The sequence below is a fragment of the Diospyros lotus genome, chromosome 13 (genome assembly GCF_014633365.1).
Source record: "Diospyros lotus cultivar Yz01 chromosome 13, ASM1463336v1, whole genome shotgun sequence".
Lineage (NCBI taxonomy): Eukaryota > Viridiplantae > Streptophyta > Magnoliopsida > Ericales > Ebenaceae > Diospyros > Diospyros lotus.
In genome coordinates, this window is record NC_068350.1 from 991,522 (window position 1) to 1,018,307 (window position 26,786).

Genomic DNA, 26,786 nt, shown 5'->3' on the forward strand with positions numbered 1-26,786 from the left:
GTTTTCTAATTTTGGTTTTTTATCATTGTAGGTTGAAACAGCAGCAGGTTCAGCACCACTCTTGTCATTGCTTGCACCACTTGATTCTGGATTACCACATTCATACTGGAAAGCTCCTCCTAGTGCCTCCTTTGTTGAATTTGTTATTGCTCTTGGTGATCTTTCTGATGTGTCTGGGGTGGTCCTCCTTGTCAGTCCCTGTGGCTATTCAATGTCCGATGCTCCTATTGTAAGTATTGCTATCTTTACACAGGTGCTTCATGTTAAATTTAATCCATTTTGGAACCTTATATTTGACTTTCCTCCACTTCAACAAATGACTGTTATCTGTGTGTGAGGCTGTAGGATCCTGCTGTGTCATCATTTTGAACCCCTATTCTCCGCTTTCTCTTTTCATGGTCTAGCAAATATCAGCTGAAAACTGCATTCCTTTGATCTATATAATATGCTAATTTATAATTATAATTTTTTATTGGATACTCACTAAATTTCCTGAGGATGAGCCTTAGTAGCAATGCACAAAGCTAGTCATATAGTCATTTGAGTCTTTGAGTAATATTTTCAGCAATCTTCCTTTCTTTCTGAATAATTGATGTGAGATATATGAAGTAATTGCTTCCTGAAATAATTTTAACTCTTACCAAAACATCATTGACACTTTTTTTTTTAATTTTATATATTTATTTTTTACTTGCTCAACTTAATAACTTCTTTTATCCCATCCACCTAAATAATATACTTCGCAAATAGCCTACACTAAGGGCCTCTTCTTGAATGTTCTTAGTGAATTCATCCACCATTTAATAGTTTGGAGAAGTCCTCTCCTTGAAGCTCCCTCATTTACTAGCACCTTTTGATTTTCATCTTTTATGAACTTCGCTATGCTCTCTCTCTTCTCGCTTTAGCTGGTGTATGTATATAACTCTTTGTCGTCTTTTGCATCAAGTTGTTATTACCAAATTTTACAAGCTTTTTATCTTAGCTAACTGCAACTTTTTCTTTCGCTTTTGCTAGAATACATACATATATATATATATATATGTATATATGTTCATTAGCTCATATATGCAAAGTCTTGTATCAAGTTTTCTTGACCTTATTTTTCTTTTTGGTACCATTCACTGTCATTTTGTGGCTTTTCCCATTGACTCTCTTAAAATATTCCTCATGTTTTTTAATAGCATTATATATCTTATTCCACATCGGATTAGCTTCACTTTTCATAATGCAATCTCTTTTGCCACACTTTTCTTTGAAAATAACTTGTTTTTCTTCTTTCAAAAATGCTCTATTTCATTATTAGGCTTTGATTCTTATCATCATCCATCTTTTTTTCTATACGGAGGTTAAGGACCTCAGACCTATGTTGAATGGTTAGGTGCTCTACTCATAAAATGTTACAATCTTTACAACATTAGCAATGTTTTTTTGCCTCATAAGAAAGAAGTCTATTTGTCTTGTGATTGTTGGTTACGTAATGTACAGCCCTTATCCTTATTCAATGAATTTTTTAGCACAATTTTGATAACCAATGAGTTTTTTAGCACAATTTTGACTGGGTATAGTAGGTTACAAAGTGAACAAGAAATGATTCTCAGATTACATTTTGGTTAGGATTTGGGTTGGGCTACCCTTTTTCTTTTTTTGCTTAGGAATTTTGATTGAGCCAGTTAAAGCTTCATTTCTGGGGAAAGTATAGAGATCAAGTCATTTATGGCAGTTTGAATGGGTATCCCAGAGAATTATGGCTCCATTAGCTCATGCTTAGGGCGGTGGTTGGACGAAAATAAATCCTTTTGTTTATCTCTAGGCCTTTGCATTAGATGCCTCAACAAATAAGTAGTTTCCACTATTGTCCTACTAGGTATCAAACCAGATTAATTTTCAGAGATCTTTGTTTCCTTTCCTAACTTTTTCTTAATTACCTTCTTCAAAGTTTCATAATATGGCTCATCACTTTAAATTACATATTTATAACTTCAATCTCCTTTGTTCTTCTAAATAGTTTCGTTAAATATAAGATGCCTTTTTCTCCCATATATTTTTATACTTCAATTAGGATTTATCTTAACCAACCACTTCACCATTCTCCATCTTTTTCTTTTCGTTCTCTTTTTTTGTCTTTTTTTTCTTTCTTTCTTTTCTTTTTCATCTTTGAATGTGCTTAGTGGTTAACATGATTGATAAAAGGAAATGCCACACTAAAGGGGGGAAATGGAGAACATCATTACCACTAACCCCTCCTACTTTCGCCTTTTATTGAACTCCATTTTCCTCTTTGTGTGACATTTCCGTATATCAATCATGTTAGTGAAGCTGTTACTATGTTCTGTAAGTTCTCATGTTAACCACTTCTGTTGATGTGTACCCCTTACTGTTAGTACAGGTACAAATTTGGGCCAGCAATAAAATACATAAGGAGGAAAGGTCATGCATGGGAAAATGGGATGTCCGTTCCCTGTTAACATCCTCCTCAGAACTTTGTGGACCTGAAGACTTCCGGAAAGCGAACTTTACATGTAAAGGGAATACAGTTCCTAGACATGTAAAGTTCGCTTTCCGGAATCCAGTTCGATGCCGCATCATCTGGATAACTTTACGTCTTCAGAAAGCTGGTTCAAGTTCTTTAAATTTTGAGAAAGACTTTAATCTTTTGTCGCTAGATGAAAATCCTTTTGCACAACTTGATCGGCGTGCCTCTTTTGGAGGGGCAGTTGAAAGCGACCCATGTCTTCACGCCAAAAGAATTCTTGTAGTTGGAAGTGCAGTGAGAAAAGATTTGGGTCTTACATCACCTCAAGGCTCTGACCAGATAAGTTTAAGAACCTGGTTGAGCGAAGCTCCACAACTAAATAGATTCAAGGTGCAACTGTTGCTTTTGTCCATATTCTGTCGTTATTAGGTTTGCTATTTTGTACTCTAGGTAATTTCCTTTCAATTATACTTTTCAGGTCCCAATAGAAACTGAGAGGTTGATGGACAATGATCTTGTTTTAGAACAGTATCTGTTACCATCTTCGCCTTTGCTGGCAGGATTCCGTCTTGATGGTTTCAGTGCAGTAAGGCCTAGAGTCACCCATTCACCGCCTTCAGATGTAAATATGGGGGATACGACATTAGCATTCTTAGAAGATAGACATATATCTCCCGCTGTACTGTATATCCAAGTATCTGCTTTCCAGGTACCTGCAATCTCGATCTATCATTGATCCGCTTCACTGGATGCAGTTTCTATTCTTCTGTTAATTGTTAAGTGTAACCTGCTAGTAGTCTTTGTCAAGGGACAAAATATTGTTTTGATATGCTCTTTGGTTAGCTAAAAAACAAAAAGATTCCAAAACATCTTGGAAAAAATCAAGGGAAGAATGTAAAGTATGGGAAACATAAAACAATTTTTGGAAACAAGATCTAAAACCTGCACAAGCGTTCATACAAACTTGATAATTATATATGTGAACTTGTTTTAAGTCTATGCATCATTTTTATAAGAGTTCAAGTAACCAACTATTTGAAAATCAGCATACTAACGTACCCCATACCACGTTCCTGAAAACTGTGCCTTGGTCCAATCTTTAATCTATGATCCTGGACCAACTTCTTTCCTTGCATCCATCCTGAAAATGCAAGATCCCCTGCAGTTTTGACATATCTGGGCAGTGCTGCAGTGGCCTTAGCTCATTACCCGCTGCAGTTGGGCAATGCAGCGTGTCACTAAGAGTTTTGTGCCCCAATGATTTGCTCATTTGTCTGAAATCCATTTTGTTTGATGCACGTTGTTTGGTCAACTATGTAATATCTCAAAAAAAATTAATAAAATAAAACAAACTCTTACACCATCAGAAGCGGCAGACACAAATAGCATTGTTGTTAAGGTGGTATACTATTTGATCAAATAGCTTTTTATGGACACGTGACAATCCAAACCCCTTCTAGTTGTGGAAGCACTTTAACCAAAGATTTGAGTTGATCTTTATCTCTTATGATGGTCTAATCAGACCGACTAAGAAATATCTAGAATATCTAACCCAACATAAATGCTTGTGGTAAAATGCAAGAATATCTAGAATTTTGAGACATAGGTACAAACAATTTCTTTAGAAATTTTTGTTCTATGTTGTGAAACTGGTATACGTTATTTTATGATCATTGAAAGAAGGATCTCTCAAGAACTTGAGTATATATATCTGGCGTTCTATGCCTGATTAGCCATGCTGACATTTATGCATATGATGATATGAAATAGACCAAGCTCATGGACCCGATACCTATTTTCTGTTTTCTTAATTGAGTATCATGCTCAAGAGCATGAAATGAATGAATCTGAATCATAACTTGAAAAATATACGTAATGTGCATTTTACAGGAACCTCGCAATATGGTTGTCATGGCGGAGTATCGTTTGCCCGAGGTTAGACCTGGGACAGCAATGTACTTTGATTTCCCTAGACGAATACAGACGCACAGAATCTCATTCAGACTTCTCGGGGATGTTGATGCATTCGTGGATGACCCAGCCGAGCAGGAAGATCCCTATTCTAGAGCTGCGCTGCCGGCTGCAGGCCTGTCGTTGTTAAATAGAATCAAGTTGTATCATTATGCTGATCCTTACGAACTAGGGAAATGGGCCAGCCTCTCTGCCATTTGATAATTTTTGGCTCCAAGAACAGGGTTCAAGGAATTGGATGTAATTGATTTTTGTATTTCTTGTCAAATATATATTGTGGATGTAATTGATTTTTGCTTTTCTTGTCAAATTTATATCATTTTCTTCAATTTAACGCGTTCGTAATAGCAGGTACAACAAAATGTACTAGTGGTGGTGCTGGTAGTGAGAAATCAGTGTAGTGTAGGTTTCCTTTTCCATGAGAAAAGAGCATTCAAATGCCATAGTGTTGTTAAAAGTGTTGGCTTTGGTTTGTGTTGTGGGAGGAACCAGTTTTCTTTTGGGGAGTTGCTGTAACATTTTCAGTATTTGATTAATCGAAGGGAAACCCCTTCCACTTGGGATTTTGGCATTCTTTTCTGTATTTAGTTTTTGTAGCATTGCTGTTATGCTTTTACTTGTCTTTTGCTTGCCCTTTGCATTTTGTCTTTCCACTGTTCATATATTTGTTTCATGAATTAGGGCTCGTGTTATAGACAGATGTACGAGGAGAGTCTATGAAGTGAAAAAAGAGACAATATATGAGATGAGTTGATGAAATGGAAATAGAGAGGCATTGGAAATAATGATTAGAGATATAGGATTTTATATAGTTGCAATTATAATTACATAGCTAAGCTTAGGTGAATTTTTGTTTCCAATTTAGATTAACATTCATGACATGGAATGACATTTATTTGCGTACTGCTATAAAGAAAATTAAGTAAATAACAAATCAAAAAATTGGTTAAAGCCCAAACCATTCAAGACGAGAACCAAGCCTCCCCAAATTCCTAAAAATTAATAACAAAATAAAAAGTGTACCTAATGATACATACCCGAGAATTGTATTTGTGTACAATCTTCCCTTTATTTATTTTTTTCAAAAAAAAAAAAATTTCTTATTCAAACCCATGACTTTTTAATCACAATTATGTGTTGTTAATAGCAAAGCTCACCCCTAGAAACAAGATGAAAATTCAGTGCGAGACCAACAGCTAGGCTTTATTTATTCATGTAACAGACTAGCAAACATACATCTCATTCATATTCAAAATCAAACATATTGAATCAGAGACACCAGTTATCCAATCTGAGTCACAAAAAATATAAGCAGCTCCGAAAAGGGTTTTTTTTTCCTCTTTGATCAAGTGAAAAGGTGGGTTTTTATTTTGTCTAGTACTACTAGAGGGAGTGACTAAACAAAAAGAAACCACATTACAACCAATTCGTTTATATTCCTCATAAAAACTCTTGCCTTACTCCTGATCATCAGAATTCTCTTCCTCGTATATGCAACTGTCGCCTGATTTCTTCCTTGCTTGCTCTAAGTGAGGAAAACCAGAACAAATAGAATAACAAACAGAACCACCAAGAACAGTATCATCATGATCTGCCCCTTAACCCCAGCCTTCTTCATGACCATAGCCACTTTTTTCTGCAGTGGACATTTAATCTTCAAAATCAGAAAATGGAAACAAGAATAGAGAAGGCAGAAATTGAATTTCAACCTCTATTTGTAAGTACATTTCAACCTTCTATTTTGTTGGGTTATTAATAGAATCATTTCAACAATTAAGACAAACTACAGGTGGAGAGTAATTTTAATCAACCCAAAACTAATCCAGCTTGAAGAAGATGTCTTACAGTAAACAAAAACAGGTTCAGTCAACATCCATTTCAATTCAAACCTGCAAGGGAACGATTACCTGAACAAAATCAAGGCGATTTGATGTACTTTCCATGTCCATACCCAATTCATCGATAATCTTCTCCTGTAGAACCAAAAATTAGGCAGTTAAGTGCTAATAATAATCAGCAGAACATTGTTGAAGATATTTTTGACCTACTTCATAAGCTATAAATAATGTTTGAATTAGTATATTGGAGCAAGATCAGATCTTCTGAAACCAATACCAAGAAATCCAGCCGATACAATACTTGCCTGTGCAAGGAGTTCTTCATGTATGGTAAGCCCAACGCCTCCGATTCTCTCCACACTAGCACTAAGCTCATCCAGCTCCTCATCCTGTTGCCTGCAAGCATGAATGGCATTTACAAAACCAATCAAGATTTATAGAATGGCATTTACAAAACCACTGTGGTCATCCCTTCTTTGATGAAATAATCACAATAACCTCCAGCAATCAAATTTCAGTCAGTGACATTGAGGATATGCTTGGCTTTGAAGTAATAGAAAGATTGTTCATTAGCAAAAGAAATAAATAAGAACCTTAACTAATAAACAAGACCAAATAACAGAGGCAAATTGTAGTGTACTTGAAATATAAAAGTGGAAGCATTTCCAAGCATTGACAGTAAAAAGTCTAAAAAATATTTAAGAAAGGAAAGAAAGAGGGAAAAAAGAGAATGGCAATTAGAGGCTTCTGGCCAGACATCTAAGACACTTCTGAAGTAGCAACTGACAAGGAGGCGTTCTATAATTTTCTCAAATAAGAGGATAAAGAATCAAACAATCTAGAATCCAGCTCTTTGTCTGATTTGCATAGGGTAGGAGAAATAAATTCTGAACTAAAAGCACATCAGAATAAATTATGAAGCTGGAAAAGACATATGACTTGTGTGTGTGTGTGTGTGAGAGAGAGAGAGAGAGAGAGAGAGACCTTATGAGAAGCAATTGTCTGTCTGACTCTGATGAAATGAAATCATCGTTGTCCTGAGATGCATACTGTTTGGATATGTCAATCTGATGAGAATTTGGTAGCCTCATTAGTTCACGGCGCATCCCATTTACATTAGAAGTGCTTGTACCGTCCAACTCACTTCCTGCTACCACCCGTTTCTTCACGTTGCTTACCTAATAACATACTGCAACTTAGCAAATCTGGAAGTAATTGAACAATGAGAAGGATAAGCATAAAATATACTCAGTGATACCTGAGCACGTGCAGTGCTCGTCCATCTCCTTCTTTTGTCAAGTTCAACTTCATCAATCCCATAAAAAGCAGGATCTCTAGATGCTACAGAAATTGCTTTGTCCAATTCATCCACCTTCCTATCAAAAAAGCAGGTTTTCAAAAATGGAAAATAGAGTGCCTTCCTTGACAAACAGCCAAAATCACCAAAATTGCTTGTGCCAATCAAGGTATAGCAGTGATATTATCATTATATAGCACCCACGTAGGTCATTCAAGTCAAAAATAATACAAGGAAAAACCAATTTGTTCGGCATATAAACTTCAGACCAGGGTCATTCAGATGCTCAAATTCAGTCACAAATATGCATGTATAATAGAATTTAGTAAGGCAAACATATGGAAAATCCATTTAGAAAATTATTGAAGATTTGGAAGCATACCTGCCACTCAACGCTCTCACAGCCAACAAGCAGCTCCCTTGTCAAATTCTGTTGATCTTGGCTATATGCAGGGATGCGTTCCCATTGGTGAAAAGAGGACAGCAACTTATCAATCTAACAAAGACAATTAAAGTATAAGAGGGACAAACTATATGTGTGTGAATGAGGCTACCAATTGTGGGTCAGAATCACAAACAGTCATGCATTCTTCTAACTAATCTACCTTAGCTTTTAGCATAGACTGCATATAACACATACAGAAAGATTCCTACAGTATAGCCAGTTTTCAGTTGGACAAGCCCTGTTTCATTTTACCTATATGAGCTGCAGAGGAACAGTGTCAGGACCCTTACGGTAGTTAGATGTATGGAGTAAGTTGTAACAAGTAAGGGGTAGCATAACAAGAAGTTGTTAGCAAAGCTGATACAGTTAGAACAGTTAGAAGGTTGTAACCGAAATAACAGTAGGAGCCAAGGGCATTAGGCGGGTGAAGGAAGTTGCAACAGTGAATTACCTATGAGAATGGGCCTATATCAGGGGTTTTCCCTCTCAATGAGAATGATCGATGCATATTTTGATAAAATCTCTAGTCCATCTCTCTCAATTTCTCTCTGTTTTCTCTTCCTTTCTCAATTCTCCCTCTCTCATTCTCTCTCAGACCAACCCTAATTCTCCTCATCAAGGAGATTTTGCCCCTTGCCAGGCCAAGACCCTGACAAACAGTTGCTTAGCTCTCTTAATGACTTTGTAAAGTGTTTTTGTTCAAGCAATGTTGACACAGAAAGTACTCAAAAGTCAAAGCATGAGAGTCACTTGCATCTTGGTGCTGTCCGCTGATCCCTTTTAGCTTGCTAGAGACAAGCTTGTCCCAGTTAGTTAGAGCTACCCTAATGATATCGATGCTGTTGCCAGGATTCAGACTTGACTGTTGGGGAATTAAACCATTAACAGCTTTCTTAGGCAGATCCTTAATGACCATCAGACAACTGGACATATGGAAGACAGATGGGTAAGAATTGAGGCACCTTTCCATCCACTTGTTTTATTATCCATGTGACAAAGAAGGATGAATTGAGATCAAAAGCCCCTCCCAGCATCACATTTTTTGTTCAGACTGAGGCCCTTTCAATCCATTTTTGCTAACTTGACAAAATGAGGACAGGTGATTGGTCTTGAATTACCCTTCTTCTAAGTGTAAATCAACAGCAGAATCTGCTGCTCATCCTTTGCATCATTGTGAAGTGGCTCATGATATTTGGATCCCTTTTTACTCCAATTTTGACACACTGGGTGATACCAGCTAAATTTTGGAGCTTTTGTATTCCTGGGCGCAAGTTTGTCTACTGCTCAGACTCTGATCTTGAGATAGGCTTGGACGATTATTTCCCTTAGTGTAATGTGGTGCCTATGAAAATAGAGGACCTTCAAACAGTAATGAGAACCTAGTTGATTGTAGATATAAAACTATCCTTGTTTTCTCTGTTTGGTGGTTGAGAGAGGAGTCTACCTTTTATCATAGAGATTTTATGCGGATTTTAGATGATCTTTCTTTCTGTAAGGCTTTTAGGTCCTTTTGTGTTTTGAATGGTTGATCTCTTTGTACAAGTTTCACCCTCTTCTGCAGTATCTTGATATAAATCGTTACATACTTAGGAGATAAAACCAAAAAGAAAAAAAAAAAGAAACAAACACCATCTTGCACTAACAAGACATGCCCAAAAATCATCAATTTTAGTAAGTATGCTGTATGCCATTAACTCTCCAAGGTAGAATTAAGCACAAAAGTTGACAACTGAGATGTTTCAAAGGTTCAAACAGAATTGGTCAATTGGTAGTACAATTCCAAGCAACATATTAATCAGATGGTAAAGCAAAACATAACAAACAACTGTACCACTAATAAAAGAACTCCATATCAAATAGCCTTTATAACCTTATGTAACAAAAATGATGTTTTCTTTCTTTTCTTTTCTTTTCTTTTTTTTTTTTTTTTTTTTTTTGGGGGGGGGGGGGGGGGGGGGGGGGGAGGGGGGGCTTCATTCATTCAGCTTACCAAAAAAGAAAAAAATATCAAAGGTTGGTTAAGGAAAAGTATGCCACTGTTGAATGTTCAGTTATTTCTTTTTCCTTCAGTATTTCTGTTTAGCAAGATTCTAAAACCTCCAATAAGTTATCGACAAATTATAGATGTTATCCAGCTAAATGGTTATATTTTGATGCAAACACTCTTTATATGGTTCTTCAGATACATTCCATCAAGAACTGTACTAAAATCTTCTGAAATAATCTCATAGAATAACTACACAAAAATTCAGTTTTTGTATATACTAGTGTTATTAAAGGCGCAAGGCGCCTGAGGCGCAAAGCGAAGCGCGAGTCTGATGGAACTAGGCGCAAGTTAATAAAAAAATAAAATAAATAAAAATATAGTTGAAGAAAAAGGCATAAAATAGGTCATAACTTCTAATAATATTTTAACAAGCATGTTATAAAAAAAATCACTCTAAAGATCAAACATTTCTATATTTTCATCATTAGAAATATCATCTCTAATATCTTCTTCCACATCATCTACTCCTTTTGCTGGATGATTTCTATGGTTTAGAAGTGAGATGATAGTTTCATACATTTTTTTGGTAGATAATATACTAGACTTGAATTTGCATCTTTCTTTGTTTTGGTGACTTAATGTTGCATTTTGTTATTACATGCCTTGAATTTGTTCAATTCTCCCTATCCATCTTCATCTAGTTCAAATTCAATTGGAACATTTGAAGTAGTAGCCTTTTTATTTATTGTCAAATTTGTAGTTGAAACAATAAATTTAAACCCTAAACAATAAAAATTTAAATAAAGTAACAAACAGTGAAATAAAAAGCTTGAAAAACAACTAAAAAGCCCAAGGCGCGCACCTTTGCCTAAGGTGCCTTGGGCTGAGGTGCACTTGAGGTGCGCCTTTTGGTCTGCGCCCGCCTGGAAGGCTTTCAGGCGCCCAAGGTGCGCCTTGAGCCTAGGCGCACGCTTAGGCGCGCCTTTAATAACACTGGTATATACTTGCTCATACCGTTTCATTACGATTTCATAGGTCTCCCAACATTCAGAAGTAATACAGTATAGCAGCTAAATGATATTAGAAGAGGACAAATGCATTATCATCCTAATCAAGATATGCAGACAAAATACCACATTAAATCAGAGAGAAAAACAAAAACTAGTGTACACCATGAGGCCCAAGTTATACTAATATATGAATCTGCTACATGGTTGATCACGAAAAATATCAATTGCTTCTTGCTGAAAGTTATTGCAGACCTATAACCAATGCAACAATAAAGAAACTTACAGATTCTTGAATCTCTTCCTTGACAATGTAAAATGGATCCTGAGCTGAAGACATCTTGTATCAAATTACATAAATTATCTGCAACATGAAAAAGAAAAATCTTGAATAGCATGCATGTCTGTGCAATAGTACATGAATACATAAAATCACGACTTCCTTCGATTAATAGAACTAATTCCACCAGATTACTTACAAGTAACAACAAGCTTCAGCACGATGAAAGCAAATGATATGGAATATTGGGAATGAAAGGCAAGAAGACCCCTATATTTTGGGTGAAGTGATTGGGAAGAGGCAACAGGCTTCAGCATTTAGGGGAAAACAAATGGTTCCAATATTAGACATCAAAATAGTACCTTTATTCCCTAAAAGATCACAATCAACAAGATATGAGAAAAATGCTAACAAAAGTTAACTGAACTTATAAGAACAAATCTTAATAAAAGAAGCATATTTTGCATGACATCATAAAGGATGAAACCTGCAATGTGGGAACCTCATGCAAAGGGTCAACCAAAAGCAATTATTCATGTCAAGAGATAATAATTGAAGTACTTTTCATTTCTATAGGCAACTAATTGGATACTGCAAACCATTTTAAAAGTAAAACTAACGATAATCATCCCACATAAAAATATAGAGAAAGGATAATGATCCTTCAGACATTTGGTTGGAATTTCAGCAACATCAAAAATGCAGTTATGCTCTCACCGAATATTACAGGACATAGGGGGCCTATGGTCCTACAAACGAAGCCACAATCCAACCTGCCTGATTGAAAGGAGCAAACAATTCACTTGTAAACACTTTCTTCTTCCCTGATATATTTCTGCAGGTTTATTGCTTTAAGTGTGGGTGATTAAAAGGGAATGAAAGCCATCTTCAATTGCAAATTATAAAATGACAGGTATATAACAATTGCAATATCTGCCTTAATAAATCTGTCAAAAGCTTTCATGAGAATTTGTCATGCATGCTAAATTTCTCGCAGTTACAAGTAGTCTGCAATTTTATTGTCATGGAAATATAATTGTCATTTATATAGTTTTTGTACAGCAATCACAATGGCAAGTACCTGGTTTTTCCCAGAGTATTGATCTAAATCTGCTGTTCTTAGAAACCAGGAATAACAGAAAAAAAAAAAACCAACAACAACAACAACAAAACCCCAGAAAAAGTAGACGATCTGCTAAGACGGGCAATCGGCTTGCCCACTGACAGCCTTCTGATGAATTTAACATCTCCTTTCAACATTCAAAAACAACCACACACATATTCATATAATACCTAGATCTGGTTGTATGAACAAAACAAATACACATTCACACAGATTTGGTTTTACAAGTTGAAACTCATAAGATCAAACCAGAATATTAGAAAGAACAAAACTAAAGCAGATCTGGTCTGATCTCAACAAGATACCAGAGAATCAAAATCTTTGGCAGAACAATTATACCTTGACGAGAGCGGAGGATGCAGTGGCGGTCGGCGGCGAGAGGCGAGGCGACGGCCAGAGACGCGAGGCGGCGGCAGAGATGGAGGATGCGGCGGTGAGACGGGTCGGCGGCGGGAGCAGCGGACACTCTGGGTCTCTCTCTAGCTGTTCCAAACCTTCGGCAGGCTGAAATTGCTATCCAAATTTACGATTCAAATTGAAATAGCACAATCTAGCGTTTACAACTTACAATCCTACTTATATCCCCTAAATTATAAACTAATTTCACATGCATTCTTATTTATTTTATTTTAATTTATATATATATATCTTATTTATTTTATTTTTAAATATTTTTATTCTATAATTCTTTTAAAAAGATAACAATAATCAAGAATAATAATTATAATATCATATTAATATGTTCAGGAAAAAAATTTAGTTGAATAAGAAATATGCATATAGGTGGTGAACTAATATATAGTTTGATTGATTTAAATTTTTTTATTGATTAATTATTTTTTGTGATTTATATATATAGTTAATAAGTATTAAATATATTTTTTATAATACATTTATTATTATAAAACTAATTAAGGAGGATGTTAAAGAAATCATGTAACATTATTTTATCTGCCTAATACTTCCTCTAATAAGAATGTAACACATGATAGATGATCGTCATTAATCACATGATTCCTAGTAATACTCTAAAAAATAAGATATACTAAACATATATTGTCTGAAAATTATTGTAGAGTGTTAGTGTGTTTGGCAACATATAATATATAAAATAAAAAGTTTTTATTCTGCATATTACTTAAAATATGTACAAATTTTCATATCTTTTAAATAATTACTATATTTTCATGATAATATTATTTATATATATATTGATGTAATATTACATAATTTATAATAGTCTTATTTAAAATTAATAATAAATTTAATCACTATTATTAATTTTTGGTAAAACAATTATTGATTTTAGATAAAATTATTATAAATTTTACAGTATAAATTTTGTTTAAATAAAATATTTGAAATGTGTATTTAATGATATCTATAACTATTAATTTTTTTCAAATTTAATGTAATATTAGTTAAATAAACTAGATATTACTAGAGTGAAATATAGAGTTATTCAAGTAAATCTTTTTAATACTCGAGTAAATTATAATTTTACTCGAGTGATATTTATTCTGAATCAATTAATGATACAATTATAAAGATTTGTCATTTTAATATAGATTTATTACTCGATTAAATGTTATAGTTATTCAACTAATGTATCATTTAGTTGATTAACTATTTGATTATTCAATTAATGTTATTCATTATATATTCGAGTAAAACAATTATATAATCGATTAATTTCTTAAATGTTTAGGTCTTACTTGATTAAAATAAAAAATTAATCGAATACAATACTTGTTAATTGTTATTCAACTAAACATTTCCTTACTCGATTAAAATGATAATTACTGTATTAAACTCATATATTAGTTAATTAATTTTCAAGTCACAACATATCTTATTATTAACACATTCTATTAATGATATTATTATAATAATATAAAGTTTGATAATTTTATATTAAATAATATTTTTATAAAATTATAAAAAAAATTATTAATGTATTTATAAACAAGTCTATTCACAAACCAATAATCGAGCTTACTTGCGAGCCTATAATCAAGCATACTTGTGAGCCTCTAATCGAGTCAGCTCGCAAGTTTATAATCAAGCCAATTCGTGAGTCTATAATCAAGTCAGTTCGCGAGTCTCTATTTAAACCAACTCGCAAGTTACTGAGCTGAGTTGTACTAAGCTCAAGTTCGGCACGTTTACAAATCAAGTTTTAAAATTAAGCTCAAACTTAAGTCGCTTACCTTAACAAACAAACTTTTAACGAGCCGAGCATCAAGCGACTTTACTCGTTTGTGACCCTATAACATCTAACTAATTTATGTAGCGTTTGTTAAAATGAGTAAGAAGATGTTATATCAAAATAAGGTTAAAATATTTTTAAACCAATATATGAAATGGTTAAGATAAAACTAGAAATCATTCAAATATTTCTATCAAACTATTAATTTTTTTGGAATGTACTAAGAATTACACTTTTTCTTTTCTAGTAATGTTATTAATATATAGTAAAATGAACAGCGGTGATGTGGCAGCCCATGTGGAAGTGCTTGCTTAGGAAAGATGAAAAGGCGTCGAACAAATTTTATTTTTTTATATATATGTAATGCCAATAAAACACTTTTACATGGATTGTCACATCATCGTTGATAATCTTTATTGGAGATAAATAGCATTACTATTTTATTTTTATATGTTTGTTAAAATATATATGATAAGTATTGAAATAATGATTTTTTTTTACCAAAATATCCCTCTCGTTATCAACATAGATAAATAAAACAAGGAAAACTGAGATTCAAAGAAGTGAATCGGGCGACAAGCAAGAAAGCAGCAAAATGTGGTGATAGGCAGCCAACAGTGGTTGATGAAGCAAGGAGAAGTAAGTCGTTACAGGCAATAGGAAAAGCAAGCCACGACTAAGGCAATGACGGAAGGCTAAATAGGTTGCGATGGATGAAATGGCAACCTCGAACAATGTAGGTGACAATGGCAAACGCAACATAAAATGTAGGCAATAGCAATCGACGAACAAGAAGATGAACATGAAGATGAAAAAGAGTGTGAAGGTTTTATGAGATAAGTGGACATATGAGTCTTTTCTCTTATTTATAAAATTCGAGATACATATTTATCTAAAATGGGGAAGAGATTTGTTTGTCTAATTTTTGACAGATAAAAAGTCATATGACTTATTTTCAATGATGTTGGTCCCTTAGGGTATGACCACTCAAGAGGGGGGCTGAATTGAGTGATTAAATTTTTTTTCAATTTTAATAAATATTATTGATTAATGATTTTATTGAAAAATATATATTTGATAAATATAATAAATTATATTTGAGATTAATAATAAATGTAAACCACAAGATATAATAAAAATAAATACAATGAAACACAAGACAATTTATAGTTGTTTGGTGTCTTCACATACACCTAGTCCATTATCCCAAGGTCTAACCACCCTTGGGGTTCCACTAAATCAAAATCACCAAGATTTTCACATTAGCTCATCTTGAAAACTAGATACACACCTAAATTACAATGGATTATAGGCAACCACTACACTAAGGTTTTCTCCCTAACTTATTTTGGAAACTAGATTCACCTAGATTGTAACAGATCTAGGAAACCTATACTGTAATGCCCCGCTTTTCCGAGCGTTAAATAACTTAAGAATTTCGATAATTTTTTTTTTTAATATAAACTATTTCCTGACAATCCTGTTTTACTTTCCCAGCATACTAAACAAGAATAAATAAGCTAAGATAGGTAATCATCATAAATGCGGAAACTTAAAATCAAAACCTGATACAGTACATAACTGAATTCACTTAATCATAATATAAGAATCTGTACTTGTAAGCACCCCCGCCCGGATATCCCAAGCACCCGGACTACCCGAGCGGAAGCGCCTACGGGAGGAGAAAAATAAAGAAACACGAGACAAAAACCACCCCGGCATGCATACTCAAAGATGAGAGCAACGGAAGCGAAGAAAAACACATGCATGCACTACGGGTACCCCGCTAACACAGCGGTCACAAGATAAATAAACAAACACAAACTCCTGTGCCGAAATACACAAGACTCGAGAAAACACCTGGCACAGTAGAAAATAATAGAGTAGACCCTACACAATCATCAGAGTTGACAGGGATTGACGAGACTGCCTGTACACCACACCGACTCTGCTGTTAAAGTTGACTCCCTTGCTATGGCCCACGCCGCCACTACCTGGAATGATGGAAAGCAAGGTGAGTCGAGAGACTCAGCAAGCATAAGGAAAAGAAAGGCTGTAGGCTGAGTATAACCAAAAAAAACTCTTCCCAAAATAAACCCCCCAGGTACACACAAGCCATGAGACGCTACAACACAACAGCTCAATAGCATAACAAAATAAAAGCACATACCGGTCCTTGGGGCCCACATAAGACACTTGGCACCCAAGTCCCATACCAACCTGCCGCTGCCCTGAAAGGCAACAAATATCTTCACAAACCTGCGCGCGCTGTCCCAGGCCGGTACTCCCGTCACCTGTATCCGTCGGTACTCCCGACAACCGAGCCATAGGCTCCCTCGGAACGGTACTCCCGTCCGAGAACTAAATACTACCAGTATCCATGCAATGCACATAGAAATGCAATGGCGTAGTGAGCATCAACGTGATACAAGGCGCCCATACATCCAGGCATCAGGCCATGCTCCGCCCACCTAGTAAACCACACGCCATGCATATGCTCGCGGTGGATGCAACCTAACCAAACTAGAATGTCCGTGTCCAAGCATACTCAATAAATGAATATCCCAACATGCATCCCGCACCCATGTGCATATCAAATCATGAACAGTAATACAAGAAATCTAATCATGCAGTAAATCACATACCGGTAGAGCTAGTCAGCAGTGCCCGGCACCGGTCAACGGCCAGTGACTAGGGGTGTCCACCCGACGGTCCACATCAGGGCCGTACCATAGTCTACCCCAACGTCACCAACAACCGACCCCTGCCCTACTGCTCGATAGCTCTAACCGAACCATAACTAAATCTGAGAAAAACTGTAAGTAAACCCAATAAAATCGTAAATAAACCCTCACGTCTAGGAACCTAGTCCCCAAACTGGTTCAGCATCATTCCCGAAAGGAATGGGGGCGGTACAAACCCCCGTAGGCTCACAACGGATAAAATTATAGAAGCCTCGGATTTAATTTAATTTAAATTAAAACAAATGAATAATAGTTCAACCAATAAGGCAAGATGCCGAATTAAAGTAAGGGAGGTGATAAAATACAAGAAATCACGGGGTCTTCCACGGGAATTAAAGAGCACGAGAAGAGGGTTAGGAGCTTGCCTTTACACGGCCGTTTCTTCTCTTTCTTGCACTCCCGCTGCGAAGTAAAACGTTCGCTGGCAATAAATAAAATCGCAGCTTTAATTAAATAAATCTACCGTGTAATATAATTAATTTAACCGTCTAAAATCCCACGTACGCACACCTCAAATAAAATCTCAACGAATCTCATATTTATTTTAAATTAAATCATGCTAATAAAATCCTCGAAGCCAGCTTAATAAATTAAATTTAAATCAAACGACTTAAAATTCTATAATTAATAAACGAGCCGAAACAGACGAAGGGAGGGTATAAAATATGAGAAATCACAGGGTTTCTCACGGGAATTAAGGAATACGAGGAAAAGAGTTGGAACTTGCCTGAAATTAGCTGATTCCGACTTCTCTCAAGCTCCCGAGGCAAATTAAATAATTTCCTAGCAAATAACACAACCGGGACTCAAATTAATTAATTTTAATCGCGTAAAATTTATAATTTAAACATATAATGCTTCTACTAATTTTTACCCACGTACCTGATCACTTCCCTTGTCGAAAAATCCCAAAATCCCTTTATTTTCCCCTTATTTTCTTCTTTTCTTCTCCTTTTCTTCTTCTTCTTCTTCTTCCCTTCTTCTCCCGCGCACTACTCTGCGCGCCTCCTTCTTCTTCTTCTTCTTCCTTTCTCTTCCTTCCTTCTTTCTTCTTCTCCTTCTTCTTCCTTTCTTCCCCCCGTTCTTCTCCAAGCGGCCGAACCAGCACCGCCGCGGCCACTCGCGCGCAGCTGCCCACCATGGACGGCCCTTACTGCTCCAGCCGCTGCAACCTCCGACCGCCTTCGCTCGCCATAGCCGGTCATCAAAGCCCCCATCGACCCCCCCTCGAGCTCCAGCGTTACGGCCATGGCAGCGGCTTCCTCAAGCCGCTGCTACTTGCTTCAATCACCGGCCATGGCAGCCACTGCCATGACCGATCTTTCCTCTCTCTCTCTCTCTCTCTCTCTCCATCTCGATCTCTCTCTCTTCTCTCTCTCGATTACTCGCCCCCCCCCCCCAGCTTCCTCTCAAGCTCTCCCTCTCTGTTCCTTCTCCATTCTCCATTTGACAGAAAACGGACACTGTTGATGGCTTGGAGACCACGTACACGCACCGCCTCTCATTTTTCATTTTCATTTTTGTTTTATTTAATTTAAATTAATTTAATTTATTCTTTTATTAATATTTTCAAAATTTGAGGATATTACAGTACTATCATATCATCAAATACTTAAATACATGGAGACTTATCTGCACAATCTGACAATTCCTCAGAAATATATAATTATACATGATCTTCAATATAGTATAATCTTCTAACCATGGCTAAAGACATATCATGAATCCTCACGAAGGAGCATATACCCGAACAAATGTTTTGAACCCATCGGCCATGTCATCAATCATCCCTTTGCCATAGCTACAAATTATAACTGGAACGTTTGAATGTTCTAAGGGCATAACCCAATTAGAAGATGAATAATCTTCTAGTGAGGGTTTAGAAACATGATACATGAACACATGATGCAATAACATAAACAATCATATGCCCTAGTGTAACTTCCCTAACCCACCAGCCAGGCACGGAACCCTAGGCAGAATCCTGACCTGCTTTCAGGATAATCCTAACGTTGTTTCATCATTTGCCCTTGGGAATTATGGCTACACTATCGAGGCAACATCCTAATCCCATGCACAATTATCAATATGCCAATAATATCATGCCATGCAAAAATCACAACTTTCTATGTAATATGACAAAATGATCATAACTTCAATAAATATCATGCATAATGAAGCAAAGCAAACATGTCATATATAGGTTCTTGGGACAAAACCATATTTAGGATAAAATTACTCACCTTAACACGAAGTTCGAAATACCTCAAAAAATGTGTATCACCTCAATTTGCGTGCCCAATCTTGATTTTAGTGCCAACTCTCAAAAGTTGCAGCAACTATTTTTCCTCGAGTACATAAATCATAAAAGGCATATTTAATCACTAAATATCTCAATATTCTATTTTTCTTTATATTTTTTTTCATTTTCTCTCATTTTTCCTTTTAAAAATTCGAATAAATACCCTTGAGACTATTTTATCAAATTTCCTTTCACAAAAATTCATAATATCCAATGAACTTCAAAGGAAAAATACTGAACTTACCCGGATATTGCATTTTCATGCAAAATGAGGCTGTTTGGTGCAAAAATCGAGACATCGGGATGACAAACACGAAAACTTTTTGCACAAACCCCGTAAAATATTTTTCTAGAATCTTAGGAATTTTTACCAAATTTTTCAGAGACTCCAAATGCCCGCACGTACCTACACGCGCCTAGGGTGATTGGGCGCGCGTGACCAACACGTGTCGGTTGTCTTCTCTAGCACCGGCCATGCCAGTGATTTGAGATTTTGGCACCATTTTCTTCTCCCTTTCTGGTCGATCCGAATAGCATAGGTTTCAGCCCGAAAGAACCACCGCAAGGCCCTCAACGGGCCGGCCAAACTCTCAACCAGGCGACCTGCCACCCAACTCCGGCGAAGCCCAAAACCCCATCAAACCTTCACCAAAATCCCTCAAAGTTTTCAGAATGCTTCTACATCTCATGGTCTTCAAAAGCCCTCTATTTTGGAGGCTCAATTCGTTCGATTTCGTGGCCGATTTGAAGCTCCATTCCCTCCAATTTTCGGCCACCAAGAACTCATATTTATAGGCAAATCCGAACGCCCAAAGGCCTTTGGCCACCTTACCCATGCCCCTTAGAGCATCAACCTCCCATGGATCGACCTTGAGTGAGCTTTATCTAACAAAAAATCCAAGTTGCAGGGGCTCGACCAATCAGCCGAATTCTTGGTCGATTTTTACTCAATTTTTGGCCACTCCGGTGGCTTTTGTCGGATCTTCCTTTACAAAAGTTGCTCCTCAACCATCGCTTGTGCAGCCCTGGTGCTCCAGATGGTCGTTCAGCGACTTTCGATGGGTTGATCAAATCCTATGGCCAAACTTTACTGATTTTGCACTTTGGCCCCTCCAAGTTTTGGTTTCTAGCTTTGGCCCATTTTCACATAGTCTCTGAACTTTTCATAATTGCTTTCAAGACCCTCAAGCCCTAAAACATCCATTTAATCCCCGAAGATTTTGGAAAAATATCATTTTGACCTCCCTTTGGCAATTTCGAAAACTGCACTTAGGCTTAAATCTTCGTTTGGGCTGTTAACCCTTTCGTTTCTTCTTGAAACCACTGAAGGGTTGTTCCTTATGAAAAATCGAAGCTTCCTCAAGCTTTCATTGACTTACCGAAAGTCGTCTATAACAATTCGGTATTGCAACCTAATTAGCAGCTGCATTTTAGTTGTACCGAAAATTGTTCTTGATCTCATTTCTTTCAATGCCATAAATCATGCCTCGAAATACTCATCACGGCCATATCATTTTCCTTTGGAATCTCTGCTCCAAGGCACTCCCTACAGTCGATTCGATCAATTTTTTGGGCTATCTAGATACCAATCTTCCCCAAAATTTTGTTTTTCTAATAAAACGCTTATTTTCAAATAATAATAATTTCTTGGGTATTACATATACAATCCTCAATAATAATTTAAATATTTACAAATAATTTGTCCACATTTTGACACAAATAAACAATTAAGAACAAATTATACAAGACAATAATATTTAAATAAATAAATAAATTTGTAACCTCAAATAGAGAAGTTCGGATTTGTTGTAAAAGACTTGAAGAACTTTTCTTTTCTTACCTTGTGGCTCTTTGGTGGATGAACAATGAATCTTTGAGAGTTTTAGAATGCTTGGAAATTAGCTTGAGAGCTTTTGGGAGTTTTGGATGTGCAATATATACTCAAAAAATGAGTTTGAGAGTATTTATAAGCATTTTAGCTATTAAAGAAAAGGTTAAGAAAACATGTCTCACATTTCATTCAAAATAAATTTACTTTTTGCATGAGAAATCAAGATTTGAAAATTCAAATATAAACTTTTGAGACATAAATAATTAAAACAAGAAAACATATCTAAAAGCAATCTCCTCTAATTCAAAATAAATTTATTTTTATATGAATAAGAGAAAACATATTTAAAATCAATTTTCTTTAATTCAAAATAAATTTACTTTTTATATGAAAAAGATAAAACATGTCTAAAAGTAATTCTCCTTTAATTCAAAATAAATATATTTTTTACATAAGTAATAAAATCATTTATCGATAAATGAAAATTCAAACATAAACTTTTGAGACATAAATGATCAAAATAAGGAAACATGTGTAAAGATAATCCACCTTTAATTCAAAATAAATTTATTCTTTGTACCCACTTTTAATTCAAAATAAATTTATTTTTTTATATGAGAAAGAAATATATTTATATCATAAAAATATTTTTGTTAATCATTAAAACTTAATTAATATGAGCAAGTTGGCTTAACAAGTGAGTTACAGATAAAATTGTGGTGCCCAAAAAATCGAAGACAAAAAAGTCCAAGCATGGCGGGAAAGGCACATTCGGAAGCTGCTGAGGAGGAGCTTCGGAAGCTGATGAGGAGGAGCTTTAGAAGCTGCTGGTGAGGAGCTTCGGAAGCTGATGGTGAGGAGCTTCGGAAGCTGCTGAGGCGAGCTTCAGAAGCTGCTGAGGAAAGGTTCGGAAGCTGCTGGGGAAGGTTCCTTCGGAAGGCGCCCTTCGAAAGGAATCCTTCGGAAGGGCCAGATGTGCTCCCTGCTCGATCTCTATAAAAGGCCAGGTTCAACCCTTAGAAAGGGATCCAGACATCGGTATTTCTCTCTCACTTTCCTTTCGAAATTTAGCCTTCTTTTCCATTCCTCGCGATTATTTTCCTTCCATAACTAACTTGAGCATCGAAGGGCCTTCGCGGGAGGAAAATCTCGCGAGCCTTCTAACCGTTGTTTGTCCCGTACGGACCTTCGGAAGCAACCCTGTTCCTTCGGAAGCCCCCTAGTGCTTCGAAAGGCTCATCATTGCTTCGAAAGCCCAACTCGTAGCAGGCTTTGGAAGCTATTGGGACACCTTTGGAAGCCGCAGGGAAGACCTTCAGAAGCTGCAGGGAAGACCTTCGGAAGCTGCTGAAGAACACCTTCGGAAGCGGATTTGCAAACACCTTCGGAAGACTATCCCAAGCATTCCTTCGGAAGCCCACCTGGACTCTTCAGAAGCCCACCTAGACCCTTCGGAAGCCGACCGAAGAAGAGACCTTCAGAAGCCTACATTGACCCTTCGAAAGTTCCTCTTAATTTTGCAGTCAAATCTTCGATCGAGTCCCGGGGCCGATGATATCCACGTGCATCCCACTCTTAGAAATTCTAATTGTTGTATTTTAGCAATAACAAAAATTAATAAAAAATATTTTTGTCGGTAATGTTTTCTATATTCTACTTTTTTTAGCTCATATCCTGATTAACAAATAATTCCTTAATAGATTTGAATATGATTGATTTGGTCAAAATCTTATAAATAGATATGAATTTAATAATATGAGTCAAGTTTGAGCTAAACTAATTTTAAACTTTTAATTATTGAACCATATAACCATAATTCCACAACCAAGAAAGACTTAAGTTTAATAAAATAATAAAATTGTATAGATAATTTTTTTTTAATTTGTCTAAATTATATTGGTCCCCATTGAGATTAATAAACTAAATCAAATGACCACTTTACCCTATATTTAGAATATTTTTCTATCTTTTTCTCTCTTATCTTTCTTGTATTTCTCTCTACTCTCCCTATATTTCTCTCTCCATTGTCACATTGTCGATGATTGCGAATAGTTACCCATCAGTGACCATCGTGCATGGTATTCCTGGTCTTCGAGAAATGCTAATGATGGGAAAGAAATCCCATTTTCTTTCTCTCATTATACACACACATACACATATACATGCACACACATTTGGTTCACCCATAGTCGCCAATCTCTATACACATATTCGAACCCAAACTACTAGGGTTCCATTGCACCATACTCTCAAACAAAGTTTCTTGTTGTGTTGAATCTCTATGCGCATAGCATATATCAACACTAGTTATTTCTATTTTTTCTAAGTGTGTATGTATAGAGAGGAACAAAGAAAGAATCTACAAATGTTGATGATAATTTCGATTGGCGTCGTTCATTTACCTGTTTCTTTGCTTTGCGGTTGTTTTCCTTTGCCTCGGCATTTTCCTTTTTTTTTTTTTTGTAATCCCTTTTAGTGTGCTGTAATTTTCCTTTGCATAAAAATGGAGTCAGAATGAGGAAAATTAAATAGACTGGGTTCACATCGAATTTTCGTTATTTCATTTTTTAATTGCACTCATATCCACACACTGTCTGTAGTGACTTTTGTTTTTTTGTCTTCCACAACCGTCTACTTCATCTTTATAAAACTCCTTTATCCTCTGTTATGTTTCATGAAGTCATTTCTCATCTAAGTCATCCCCTCTCCCAACCTCGACCTCCATATCAAAATAGTCTCTCTATAGTACCTCAAACTAGTCTCTATATTCATCTCTTATGTTAGCTCCTTGACAATCCTTTCCTAATCCCCCACCAAATCTCTTACCACACAAACATGTCCCTTATTACCCGAAAGCCCCCTATATATCTCACCTATTGTGCAATCCTTTATCACCCAACCTATAGTAAAGTTAAAATAGAGGTTCAGATTCATCATATATATCAAAGGTTTTTTATATGGTCATTTACATATTGAGCAAAATGTTACCTGTTAGCCTCCATTAATCATACCAAATCCGTCATTTAGCCCTTAAAAATTGAGACTAATGTGTTCCCCCAACCCATAGTAAATCAATTGAAGAAATATTTGATACTAAAAATCCTACAACCCCTTTCTCAACTACCGCTAGCCACTCCACTACCAAGCCTATTTTCTAATTGCCGAAGGATTAAGAGTTGATAAGGGAATATTTATAGGGGGGCAATTTTATTGTGCTACCCCTAGAGGTTACTATTAACTTGGAGCCATGTGTGCTAGTAAAGGCCAATGGGCGATCGCCACGTGTCAAGACTTGGGAACTCCGCTTATCTTTATAATCCTTATTATGATTTTGAACTGGAAAGAGATAAAGAGGAAGATTAAGTCAACCAATGATATCTTTAAATATCTCAAGAATTATCTCTATTAGGGAAGATTATCTTTTCTCCCCATGGAAAGGGGATCGACATCTCTTTTTGAAATATATCTTATCTCCTAAGGGAAAGGCTAACGGACATCTATAAATAGAGGACAACCTCTACAGGTATGGGACCTGATCTGACTCCTAAGGGACTCATATATTATTTTTCCATTACTATTATACTCCTCAAAAACCCTATGAACTGACTTGAGCGTCGGAGGGATCACGGGGAGCAAGTCCCCACCCTTTTTGCAGGTACTTGGTTCGAGACAGAAGAAGATGATCGGCTCCGCATCATCAATTGGCGCCCACCGTGGGGCCTTCGTCTTTTCCTTTTGTTTTCCAAGTACAATTTCAAGCCGTAGGAAATCTATTCAACTCAATTACACGTATTTGCTGATTGCATCATGGGTACGCTTGTTTCTCTTTTAATATTTTTTGTGCCTCCTACGGTTTTTATTTTTCAATTATTGTTTTATGTAAAAATAATTGAAAGAGAAGGCCGAAAGATTCATATATATATATATATGGATATATATATTCAATCACATAAAAGAAGCTTAATTCTGCCATTGTTGTGGATCACACGCACATACATACATGATACACATTTACATTCATGTTATATATATATATATGTTGGAGAAAAGCTCCTCATAGAAGCTTAGCAGAGTAAGTAAGAAAAGAGGTGTTATATTATAATATTAAAGGGGAAGGCTTTCTGGAAAAAGGGTATATACCCAGAAGCCGCCATGGATGAGCCAGGAGATGGTCGCAACAAGCAGCGATAATGGCGGCGACGGAAGCTCCGTTAATGTCGCTTTGGTTAAAACTTATTTCTCTTGTTTTATCATTCTAGTGTTTTAACTACTATCTATTGGAGAATTGCTAGTTATATAGGCAGAGGCAAAAGCTTTTAATTTGAATTGCTTGATATATATGCTCCAATGACTTGAATTTTAATTGATTCTGTTAAAATGTTCGGGATTAATAACGTTAACAGACGAAAGGCTTGCCCCGAACACCTGCGGATGTAGGCGTTATGCCGAACCGCAAAAATAAAATACTCTATTTAATTGAGGACGTAGGCATTACGCCGAACCGCGAAAACAAAATATTTGTTATTCTTTAATTGCGGATGTAGGCGTTACGCCGAACCGCGAAGATAAAATATTATTATTCTTTAATTGCGGACGTAGGCATTTCACCGAACCGCGAAAATAAAATAAGGATATTATTTGAAATCCCGTCATCAACTATAATCCAAGCCATTATGTGCACATGAAAACCGAAGGTCCGAAAGGCCTCGACAACGTAAGAGTAAAGGATCAGATATGATCCCCGGGGGGCCTCGAACCCCCGAGCACTCACAAGCAAAGGATCAGATGTGATCCTCGGGGGGCCCCGAACCCCCGAACACTAAAAAGCAAAGGATCAGATGTGATCCTCGGGGGGCCCCGAACCCCCGAACACTAAAAAACAAAGGATCAGATATGATCCTCGGGGGGCCTCGAACCCCCAAACACTCAAGATGAAAGGATTAAATATGATCCTCGCAGGGCCCCGAACCCCCGAACACACATTATCTCTGATTGCGGATGTAGGCATCAAGACCGAACCGCGGAGACAAAATATGAACATTATTTCTAATTGCGGACGTAGGCATTTCGCCGAACCGCGAAAATAAAATATGGATATTCTTTAAAATCTTGTCATCAACTACAAATCCAAGCCAGCATGTGCAAACGAAGACCAAAGGGGACCACCCCTACTAATTAAGGTACCAGTTCGGAGGCTACGAACCTCCGCCAAATGAAGACCAAAAGGCATCAGTTCGGAGGCTACGAACCTCCGCCAAATGAAGACCAAAGGGGACCAC

At 36.3% G+C, this 26,786-nt stretch overlaps 2 protein-coding genes across 16 annotated transcripts in view; one reads left to right on the forward strand and one right to left on the reverse strand.

The window, feature by feature from the left end:
* The window catches only part of LOC127788503 (probable phosphoinositide phosphatase SAC9), a 49,946-nt gene extending 45,207 nt beyond the window's left edge, over window positions 1-4,739 (forward strand). For all 11 annotated transcript variants that reach the window (XM_052316862.1, XM_052316858.1, XM_052316861.1 and 8 more), the window contains 4 exons: window positions 32-229; window positions 2,387-2,863; window positions 2,952-3,182; window positions 4,364-4,739. In XM_052316862.1, the coding sequence (XP_052172822.1) occupies window positions 32-229; window positions 2,387-2,863; window positions 2,952-3,182; window positions 4,364-4,645 (1,188 nt within the window). In that variant the 3' untranslated portion in view covers window positions 4,646-4,739. The remainder of the gene's footprint in view (window positions 1-31; window positions 230-2,386; window positions 2,864-2,951; window positions 3,183-4,363) is intronic.
* Window positions 4,740-5,621: 882 nt separating this feature from the next.
* Window positions 5,622-12,970, reverse strand: LOC127789165 (syntaxin-61). Of its 5 annotated transcripts, none has more exons than XM_052317972.1 (9): window positions 12,761-12,970; window positions 11,498-11,606; window positions 11,305-11,382; window positions 7,962-8,075; window positions 7,541-7,654; window positions 7,267-7,460; window positions 6,588-6,678; window positions 6,352-6,417; window positions 5,622-6,080 (listed from the first exon to the last, which is right to left on the reverse strand). In XM_052317972.1, exons 3-9 carry the CDS (start codon window positions 11,356-11,358, stop codon window positions 5,970-5,972), a joined length of 744 nt encoding a protein of 247 aa, XP_052173932.1. In that variant the 5' UTR covers window positions 11,359-11,382; window positions 11,498-11,606; window positions 12,761-12,970; the 3' UTR covers window positions 5,622-5,969. The 5 variants fall into 5 exon arrangements, with proteins under 5 accessions (XP_052173932.1, XP_052173930.1, XP_052173931.1 ...); XM_052317970.1 differs by having other exon boundaries at window positions 11,498-11,669; XM_052317971.1 differs by lacking the exon at window positions 11,498-11,606 and adding an exon at window positions 12,016-12,075.
* Window positions 12,971-26,786: the final 13,816 nt, after the last annotated feature.

Excerpts from the sequence above, each read along its gene's own strand:
- LOC127789165 (XM_052317968.1), bottom strand. The coding sequence starts at position 11,358 with ATGTCTTCAGCTCAGGATCCATTTTACATTGTCAAGGAAGAGATTCAA. Across the intron at positions 7,655-7,961 it reads GTGAGAGCGTTGAGTGGCAG|GTGGATGAATTGGACAAAGC; the intron begins GTATGCTTCCAA and ends TTTGATAGGAAG. Across the intron at positions 6,679-7,266 it reads AGACAATTGCTTCTCATAAG|GCAACAGGATGAGGAGCTGG; the intron begins GTCTCTCTCTCT and ends TCATGCTTGCAG.